General features: G+C 37.3%; 1 protein-coding gene across 1 annotated transcript in view; it reads right to left on the bottom strand.

The window, feature by feature from the left end:
- Positions 1–1,698: 1,698 nt before the first annotated feature.
- LOC143737866 (uncharacterized) overlaps positions 1,699–11,199 on the bottom strand; it is a 41,548-nt gene continuing 32,047 nt past the window's right edge. Inside the window, exons 7-8 of the mRNA XM_077229725.1 lie at positions 3,825–3,912; positions 1,699–3,145 (exon numbers count right to left, since the gene is read on the bottom strand). Coding sequence (XP_077085840.1) covers positions 1,699–3,145; positions 3,825–3,912 — 1,535 coding nt within the window. The remainder of the gene's footprint in view (positions 3,146–3,824; positions 3,913–11,199) is intronic.

Here is an 11,199-nt window from a genome sequence, read left to right as displayed (position 1 = left end):
CCTCTTTGGCGTCATAGTTCCCCAGTTTGAAAAACGAGTTGTTTGCTGAGCCTGGTGTCAATAAAAGCATTTATTGGACTAACAAGGACGTTTTCAGTTCTGAAACTTACAGGATATTCTTATAATATGGTGACCTCTCAGATGTCAAAAGCTCAAGGAAAATTTTATTTCTCAGTTCATCACCCCTTTAAAAGTGAACTACTCCTTTAAGTGATAATATCTAAAGTTAAAAGAAAGACTAAACATAACAGTCAACTTAAATTGTTATAATCATTTGTCATTTTCATTATATTAATTTATATTTCATAAATTCAATAATTTCATCATCAAACTCAACAAACCTTCTTTTTTATTTTCTGTAGTGAAACTGCATCTGTTCTGCTTTTTATCTCGTAAGTTGTGGAGGCAAACAATTTTCTATTACTAAATAAGAGACAAACATGTAGCAATTGTCTTTAAAGATTATTTATTCCCTTGCAAGGAAAGGTCAGCAGTCATACAGTCATACAGAGTGGCTGCAGAGAGTGACAATGAGAAGAGGGCATCCTTCGTTCTTTATAGTCCTGACTCCCCCAAGGTTATTTAGGCTAAATGAAGATATGTCTTAGCCATAACTAACACTTCGTTAGTTATCTTGAGTGGAGGGCCTCTGTCTCGGTCATACACATCAGACACACATTACTTTTTCAAGGTCATACACATCCATTAGGCTCCACATGCAATCCTCGTGTGTTTTACTACCTTAACCATCATGTTTCTAAGATTCTATGAGTAAGAAAATGCAAACATATAGAACATATTACATTCCTTCCACAATTCCCCTCTTTTTATCATTCATTGATAACTAAAATAATATGACAGCAAATTTAAGTAATTACATCACACTTATACTCTTCATCTCTGATTTCATGAATGATCACCCTCTTAAACTTGTGAAATAAGGTTTTTAAAAGAAGAAAGCTTAGGCTATTTTTATGGGGATAGTCCCTTAAGTATTTAGCAAGCAAGTAAAGATTATACCACAGGCCCGCAGTAATCTCAGTATAAACAAAAATATAAAAAGATGTTCAGAATAAAAAAAACAATTAGTTAATCAATTAGTACATTTCATTGTAACTTCTGCTGGTTGTGTCATCATTGAAATTCTCTGGTTTTCGACATACATCATCAAATTGATCCTCATAATTAGACATTCGTAGCATTTGACATGAAAATACTTTTCCCAATTATCTCCACTAAAGCTGTAAAACAAAGTATTACACATGACAGGCACGTCAACACCCAAACTACTATCACTGTCAGGACTGTATGTCATATCCAATATTCCCCCAGTTATCACTTTTCTTCTTTTACAGCCATTATCATGTTCTCAATAATATTGGTTATGTTGTCACTTGAAAAATAAAATAATAGAACATAAAAAAACATAAATGAACATAAACCTAAACTACTCATTAGCCTTGTTACTACACCTAAATTGTTATAATTTGAACAAGAACTTTCAGATTTTTCAGAATCCCCTAATAACTTGATAATCATGAGTCAATCCCCCCAGATACGTTTTATAATTTAGACTTGGTCTCTTACCAGTCTAAGATTCTATGAATAAGAAAATGCAGACATATAGAACATACATTTCTTCCACAATGTTCATATTTGTTGCATTATCTTTCACTAGTAAAGCGATCTACAGCCCCTCTACAGAAGATCCTCCAGGTTCTTCACCAGTTCATCTTTTCCCTCCTCCTTCAGTCTGGGAATCAGGAAATCCAGATGTGGACGAGTGAAAGCGCTGTCTACTTTTAGTGTGATCTCAGACAGATTCATGATGATGGTATAAGCTTCATGCAGCAGTTTGGACGTTTCTTCTTTAATCTTCTCCAGATCAGACTTCAGTTTTTCTTCACTGCCTTCATAGTACTTCATTGTGATATCCTCTGTCTTCAGCTCATATTTTTTGTTCTCTCTGACATGTTTGCTGTAATGACACTTTCCAGTACACACAGTGCAGTGGCCGTTTGTCATGACCCAACACCATGAGGGATCTGGTGCCATTGAGCATTTCCACTCATGACAGTTTTCCTCACAGACGGAGCAACAGGTTGCCTCACTGTTCCACAACCATTCATTTACAATGGGGACTTTTACTTTGAAGGACTTCATCATTCTAAACTCAACGTCCTCACCTCTCGCAATCTTGTCTCTGTTCTGTCTGAGGACTTCCTGAATTTCAGTAATTATTTTCATTTTTAAGTCGTTCTCATTTATGCGGTCCTTCAGATTAGAGACACAGGCCCCGAGTCGTCTTCGCTCTTTCAGAACATCTAATGTCATCTGAAGACTTTTTCTGTTCTCTTCTTTCAGGAGTTTGAAGAACTCATTCATGCTTTCGTCTCCCATTCTCCAGGCCGATTTCAAAACATGATGATACTCTTTGTCTCTTTCCTCTTTCTGTCGGTTGTTGAATAAGAAGTGAACAGGTTTCTTGTCTTCACCTTTTCCGCAGTGTATTTCTGCTTTCTTAATGGCATTGAGAGCATCTGTAGGACATTCTCCATCTGACTGTGTGAGAAGAAACACTATGTTGTTCTTTATATCTTTACCAAACAGAGACAGAAATGAGTGAAATATGTAATGCTGTTTTTCAGAGAGTTGATTCTGGGACGCCTTCATCACAAAACACACTGCATCAATGTAATGAATCCCATTATCCTTATCTGTAAATAATCTGGTCAGATCTTCAGAAATCTCTTTTTCTTTCTCGGATCCTTCAGTGTCTCCGTATCCTGGAGTGTCAATGATGGTCAGAGATATTGGGTTTTCTTCAGCAAACGCCTCATAAACAGTGATCTCAGACGTCTGGGCTTTTGACTGATCTTGATGTTTTCCATCTTCTTCTGTGATTTGATAAAACTCTCCATCCTCAAACTTCACTCCCAGTAAGTAGTTGATCATGGTGTTGATCATGGTGGTTTTCCCAGTGCCCCTTTCTCCCACCAGCAGAATGACTTTGTTCTGTTTGTCTCTTCTTCCATATGTCCACTGTCTGACCTTTCCGTCAGTCCCACCAATATATTTTCTGTCTGTGTTCAGACGATAAAGTGTTGGAAGACCAGGATTCAATAGTGTGCCATCATGACGTGCTCTACAAAAGAGAGAATTGATTTAGCATCAACATTTTTAAATCAGCTATTTATTATTATATTGCCTGGTTTGCAGTGACAGGATTGCAGATTTTATAACTTATATTGTTTTTATTGTTTTTGTTTTTTTTTTTGTCTATTTTTTGGGAGTTTTTTTTTTTTTAGAAGCTTGTAACTTGTTTCTTTCTTCCAAGACAAGCAGCATTACATTTTATTGATGTGACTTAATGGACACGATTTGGTTTTGTTTCATGTTCTTGTTTCATGTCTGTCATGTGATCCCCTGTTTTAGTCATGTGATCCTGCCATGTGTTCTGTGTTGTCATTGGTTCATTGTTTCATTGTTCACAGGTGTCCCTTGTCTAGACCACGTGTCTTGGTCAAGTATTGTTTCCTATAACTACTGTTTGTTAATCCCACAGCCATGTTCATGAGTTTCATGCCAAGCTTTTGTTTATGTTTGATCATGTTTTGTCTTAAACTGCACTTGTGTTGTCTACAAACTCGCCTTCAGTGTTCTCCGTTACAAGTCAGCGTTCTGAGTCTGAATGATTATTGGAGCCGCTGCTTCAGTATATTCTTCCCTCTTACTTTTTATGCTTGGGCCATTTTTTTTAAAAGATTGAAATTAACCTGTTAAGAATGAAAACTGTTATGTTAGGTTTGTATTACGACACTTACCTGTGGACATATGCATTTTGCTGTTTGGTCTGGTCAGACTCTGTGCCGCTCTTCTCTTGGTTACTGTTCCACATTTTAGCAGTTGAATCTGTATACATATAAGACATACTATATTTACTTCTACATTACATGCATTAATACTTCAAAATATAGGAAATGTGACTTAAACAAACTGTCAACCCTAATGCTGCGTTCACACCGGACGCGAATAGCGCGTCAGGCGCGAGTGATTTCAATGTTAACGGTACTGATCCACTTTTGCGACACGACTGAAGCGTGGTGTCGCACGCCTCTCCACATTTGTAAGTTGATGGGCGTTCCTCAAGTTTACCGCTATGGGCGTGGTTTTGACCCAGCGGCCAGTCTAGAACAAAGGCCCCTCGAGAGACTACTTCTATTGGATAGACGCGTCGCGTTTGACGGATTCATTTGCATAAAGATGGGCATCTGCCAGCTTTTTGACGCGCAGCATTTTTCCAAATGAAGCGCCGCTTTCCCGGGATGCTTTGCGAGCGCGTTAAAGTCGCGTGACGTCACCCATAGGAATAAAGTGGAGTGCGGCGCGACTGAAGTGTCGCACGGACAAGTGGATCAGCACCGTTAGTCAATGCAAAGACGCGTTACACGCGTAAAAAATTCCTGCGGCGCGAATGAGGCGTAGAGCGCGGTGCGGTAGACGCGATAACGCCTTATTCACATGTCAAGTTCGCGCGAATGGCGCGTTAAGCGCGTTAAAAGGAAATGGGGAAATATAAAAATTCCAATAAAAATACACAACTGTGGCAAATTTTATGTAGTTAGCATTAACACAGACAAAGTTATCAAAAAAACAAAACTGAAAAAGCCAAAAATGTCCACAAGGATGCACAAGGGTTAAAACAATTACAAATACTATTTGGTCAGTGGAATGTAAAGGTTATATTTGTTTTGGCTGTTTCATTGTGTTTTAGAGGCTGTTTTACACCACAATGTTTTCAGTGCTGATTGGGAAGGACACAGGCACTTGAGAAGTTTGAGCAAAACTAAAGTACAAGACATAAAATCGAATTACTATAAAGAATGTCTTTCTTGTCATTGTAGGAACTCTAAGTGTTTTTGGAGTACAATTAAAACAAAAATTTTGTACTTCAGATAAACATTAAATTAATCAAATTAGAGTTAATAATACAATTAACAATTAGCTCCTTATCTATTGCAAAAGATTTTAATAAACATTTTTCGTCTGTCTGTTCTACTTCAGTATCCGACTCTTATTTAAATACTGGCACTATATATATGATAGTTGATCTTGCAGTAGTTTTTTTAAATTTATGAAGATCTTACCAATTGAAGCTCAAAATGTCATTAATGAATTTAGTGTGAATAGTGATGTTGGACTAAATGTTAAATTATCTTATATTCTTATCCACTCGCCGATTGATTTAACTTGTCTTTGTCTACATGTGAATTGACAGTAATCTGGAACTACTTCACAGGAGAGATGATGTACTCGATCTTCACAATTACAGACCCATATCTATTATAATTTTTTGGTAAAATTAATTTATAAACAACTTTCAAATGATTTATGCATTAATAATAGTTCACGAGCTGCGTCGAGACGGTGTAGGAATGCCTCAGTGTGATTGTGTCGTGAGGAAACTATAAAGCATATACATGGAGCAAACAATCACTAGCTTCTGTCCTCAGCAAGCGCACTGTGATATCTCTGTCCCTGGGATTTTTCACCCTTAAAAACAATCATAATAATGGCCAACGAACAGCTTTTCAGAAAGTGTGCCCTCGTTACGTCATGAATAGACATGTGCTGTGTGTTGTTTGTGAGCGCAGGACGCTAAGTCTGCCCTCGAGAGCGCTGAACGTTAGCATTGTGAGAGAACACACACTTTGAGGAGAGCACCTCGGCTCACGGTCCTCGTGGCTCGAGTCCCACACTTGCCCAGGCAGAAGATTCAATTAAGAAAAAAGCTTTTTTTTTTTTTTTTTTTTTTTCTGCACACACTCCGAGAGAATTTAGAGGTGACAGTAGGATCAGACTTGGAGCTGATGTAAATTTGAGTATCATTAGCATAAAAATGATTCTTTTAAAAACAGACATTGTTCAAATTTCAAAGCTTGTATAAGGTTCCTATTGTCAAAACTGACTTACTACAGGTGAAATTCTGACAATAACTTCCTTCATGTAGGCTATTTACAGTACAAGTAGCCAGCTATGAGGTCACCGAGGTCTGGATATAATAAAGGTTGTGAAATAATTGCTTAATATAGTATTAACTCGACTTTAGTGCTGCAAATATATTGCACAGTTCAGTGATGTCTGAACTGAATGACTGGTAACATTACAGTGAGTCACAATGAAGTTATTGAATATTTTCTGGCTGTTGGTATCTTATTGAATCTTATGGCTGTTCTTTGAGTAGCGTTTCAATTTAATGAAAGTATAAATTCTTTAGCTTAAACATACACTCAAAAAAATGATGTGTTGGCTTTACTTATCTTTTTTATGTAAACAGGTTTGAGTGATGATTGAGCATTATTGAAGACACCTGATGTTAACAAGCAGAATCACTGAAAGAGAAAACCAGAATATCAGGTCACCATTATTGTGATCAGTGTTTGTTTTAGTTGGCCTCTTGACCCCCACATTAATAACTTTATATTTTGTCTGTCTGCTGTATCTGAGTTATAACAGCCAGATAATCAAATAGAAAATGTGATCTGTAGATGTTGGTTGTGTTTTAACATAATCATTATATTACAATCATTTGACCTGAATCACTGAACTCATACAGAAGCCAAATTCTGAGTTAAGTTTCTTGTTTTTCTTGTTTTATGTTTGTGAATACACCTGACTTTCTTTTCCTCTCTGGAATTCCTCCACAACGTGTAATATTTTAAAACAACATGTAAGGAATAATTGACGACAGCCCGTTGAATTATTAGAATAATAATGCACACCCAATGTGGTAATGCGGTCATGACTCGAAGCGGAGCCGTTACACCTCGGGTGTGCATTATTTTTCTAATAATTCAACCGCCTGAAGTCAATTATTCCGCTTATACTAGTTACCACACCTCAAAACATTGTTCAGATGATGCATTTCAAGACGTTCAAGTTTTTGGCATTAAAACACTCTTGTAGGGCTAATTTCTTACACATCTAATCCCATGCCTCCGTTGCTAATTCCAAAACGTCATTTTAGAGTTAGTAACTGAGGTGTGAGCCACTGATAGCAGACTAATGATGGGACACATGGTGCGTTCAAGTCCTCCAGGGAAGTTCGCACGTAGGCTACGAAGTGGGAAGTCGTGTTTACGACGTGAAGTGCGTTCAAGTCAGTTTCGTCGGGGCAAGCTGGCGGTGTACCTTCTTTTAATGAATTACACGAAAATACAGCAAGGTTTGTTAACTCTGCTTATAGAAAATAAAGAACAAAGAATGCGCATCAGGTGTGTTTTTCTTTTTATGTTTTTAATTAATTTATGAAGCCAATGTAAACAAACTGTTAGCATTTTTTGTTGTAATTCATTAACTTGCTGCTTATAACAAGCTTAATGATGATCATGATAAATGACAGTTTCTAGGACAAGTAAACATTGAAATTCAATTAAAATTTACAAACTACAGACGTTGCATCCATTGATTCCGCCATGTTTCACTGACGTCCCCAACTCGTACAGATCGGGGCTTAAAGAAAATCACGAGCTCCTCACTGTTAATTAACTACATTGTGATGGCGTTCAAGTGCATTCAACTCGTAATTACGATCTATACGAGATGACTTGAACGCACCAACACTTACGACTTGCTGACACATTCGAGGACTGACTGTTTCCATCGACTGTAGCAGGTCTTAAACCCCGACTGTGAACACAGACTGAACGCACTGAACACGCGTTTGGGCATGATCAGTCATAAGTATCAAATTACATTCATAACTGGCCTTAGAGTAAGTGTGTAACCGGCTTTATGCAGTTATTAATGCAGTTATTAGAGAGAGAGAGAGAGAGAGAGAGAGAGAGAGAGAGAGAGAGATGTTGCAATAATGAGACAGAAAAGCATGTGCGTCAATATAATTATTTATTTATTAATTCAATTCGTTTTAATTAATTCTTTTATTCTTTTTTTCTATTATTGACAGTAGATAACCTAATAAATGAAACACACGAAGCCCTTTTAACAATTACCTAGGCCTATCAATAATTATTTATTTGTTATCTGGAATAATTACGAAAACCCGTGCAACAGGACTAACAATTTATTTATATATTCAGTTTAATTTTCTATTTATTACAGACAGGCCTATATACTTTTTTTAATTAAAATTAAACTGTATGTGTCCATTGATTGTGAAGTTGGACATCTAAAATTGCAGATCAAGCGCATGGGGCTGTATGTTTTTTCTTGTTATAAATTGTGTGCTACTTTCCGTTAACAGTTAACTACCCGCAGTGATATGGAACTGTAATACGGTCAAACATGCCAGAAACTACTTTAGCCGTGCGTTTCCCTGAAAATAATTGAACACCATAGAACGTTCTCAACCAATCAGAATCAAGCATTCAACAGCCCTGTAGTGTAACAGGCAATATTTTAAGATAGCGTTCTGTGAGTGTGTCTGTCAATCAACATTGGAGTTCCACCCGCAACTTCTGCCAAAAGTGTGTTCAGCGTTTAGAATATGAAAAGCTAATGTTAATCATAAATAAATAAATAAATAAATAAATAAAGACCCATAATCTGCCCTACCTAAATTTACAGCCAAGAGCCGCTACTGAATCAAGGCAATTTAAGCACTGCTGAAATCAGACTGATGCTTTTGAAAAAATGACCCTAAAGTTGCATAAAATCTATTTAATTATTTATCCCAACGAAATAGTTATTTTCAGTTTGATTTTCCTTACCTGAACACTGTAAATGACTTGGAGCGAAAACCTGGGTGCCGTCTTCAGAAATGGTTGATATCCCCAACAATGTCATGCCATTATATACAGAAGTTTAGTCTCAATTTGGAATGACAGATGGGGGAGTGGCCAAAAAAGAGGGTTTGTGGTTTTCCAAAAATCACATGTGTTGTACCAAAGCCTTCCTCTTTTGAAAACCATTGATGTGAAATGTCTGCTAAATAAAAATATGCAGTTGTCAATGTTTTTTTTTCACTAACAAGAACATGTCATTAAATACAGCAGTTTAGATTCACTTTGACAGATGAGTGGCGAATACAATATTGAGGGTTTGTGGTTTTCAAAAAATGTCATTAAATACATGTGAAAAATGTAAGAGTTGATTTTCCTGCTAAGACAAAAGCGGAGATAAAACGCACCCTGCAATAAAGTGCGCCCCTGAAGAGAAGACCTCAAAAAAAGAGCACACGACATCGTCTTGTCCAAACTTGTCTCCTTCCTTATCTCTGCATCACCCTCTCCCTCATCCCTTCCTTTCCCCCTGATTCAAGTCACTAAAAGTTCACTGAGAATGTCTATATATCACATATTGTATCTTGAGCATTTATTGTTTATTCCCTTTCATGTTTGGTATCATAAATATCCCCAATTTCATTGCAGTCATTGGTATTACGAGGAAGATTGAAAACTTAGGAGAATTCTGTTCTCCTTTTTGGGTGGTGTCTCTTTGTTATGAACAAAGAGGGTCATATTTGTGGGTTGATTGTTTTTTCCTCTGTTTGTTCGCGGGATGGAGTGAGGGTGAGTGACGTGATGATGACTGAGGAGTTACACCTGCGTTGGAGTTTCTCACGCTAGACATTTTTTTTTTCAAGGAAACAAGGAAACTGTCATCCTCCACGCACACCTTTTTTCCAAATAAAATCATCTCGGTCTTATCCTCATTTAATTGGAAAAAGTTATTCGCCAGTTAGCACTTAACGTCAATCAAACATTCATGCAGGGACTGAATGACACATTTATGACCATGTTTTAGTGGTAAATAAATTAGAAAATCATCCGCATTCAGATGATACTGAATCCCAAATTTCTCAAAAATAGAACCTAGAAAGAACCATATAAAGGGAAAATGAAATTGGTCCCAGTATAGAGCCCTGTAGAACCCCACACACAATTGCAACAGTAAAAGAATGATTGCCTAAACTAACAGAAAAAGTCCTATCTTTCAAATAGGAAGAGAATCTCTGTTACTATAATTTCCTATTATCACTGTAAAGCTGCTTTAAAACAATCGATATTGTTAAAAGCGCTATATATAAATGAAGGTGACTTGACTCAAGTTCAGCAGTTGCAAGCAGAGGTGCTGCAGTGGTGCCTTCGGGACTCCATTGACCTATAAAAAGACATGATGGAGGGTCGACGGCCCCAAGGTCAGTGCCAGTCAATGTAGCTTATAGTAATGCACCCACATTTGCTCAGCCACTCACTGTGGATATGAATGCCACAACAAATGCACTTACTCCTAGTTTAGTTAGTTTAGTTTTAGCTTAATTAATTATAAAGCACTTTACAACTGCACCTGCAGACCAAAGTGCTGTACAATCAGCAGCATAAAACAAACAACACATAAAAACAACATGCAACTTACAAATACAGATAACTAGTCCAACCTCTCAAAGGCTAAAGACGAGAAATAATTTTTAACACTGGTTTTAAATACATTTAAAGAAGTGATCTCTCTTAGTTCAAGAGGCAGACTATTCCAAAGCCTCGGACCTGCAACAGCAAAGGCCTGATCACCTTTTAACTTTAAATGAGATCGAGGGAGAGAGAGCAATGATTTATTATTTGATCTTAAAGACCTAGGTGCTTGATGAAGAGCAATAAGCTCAGATACATAAGCAGGAGCTAACCCATGTACTGCTTTAAAAACATACTGCAGAGTTTTATATTTTATCCTGAAATCCACTGGTAGCCACCTCAGAGAAGTTAAGACAGGAGAAATATGCTGACTTTTCTTAGCACCCACCAACAGCCGTGCCGCCGCATTCTGGACTAACTGCAAGCGTGATATAGTGGTCTGACTGGACCCTACATACAAAACATTACATTAGACGAGGCGGGACAGAACAAAGGCATTAATGACTTTTTCTAAATCTTTTCTCAACAGAATAGACTTTACGTGCAACAGTCCTAATCTGGAAAAAGCAACTCTTAACCACGGCACTAATCTGCTTATCAAATTTCAAATCTGGGTCAAACACAACACCTAAGTTTTTTACTTGGTCGTGGGAATAGTCTGACCATGTGCCAAAGTATGTTGCAATATCAAAGCATCCTCTGGCAGGACCAAAAATCATTGATCTCAGTTTTACTTTGGTTTCAACAGTGCGTTAGAACCACAATTCTCTCCACTGATCTGAAAGGGAGATAGATTTGTGTATCATCGGCATACAAATGGTACTACATG

The sequence above is a fragment of the Siphateles boraxobius genome, unplaced genomic scaffold, assembly GCF_051911475.1.
Source record: "Siphateles boraxobius isolate OS27281-9 unplaced genomic scaffold, OSU_SipBor_1 130, whole genome shotgun sequence".
Lineage (NCBI taxonomy): Eukaryota > Metazoa > Chordata > Actinopteri > Cypriniformes > Leuciscidae > Siphateles > Siphateles boraxobius.
This window is presented reverse-complemented; position numbering and strand designations above follow the sequence as displayed.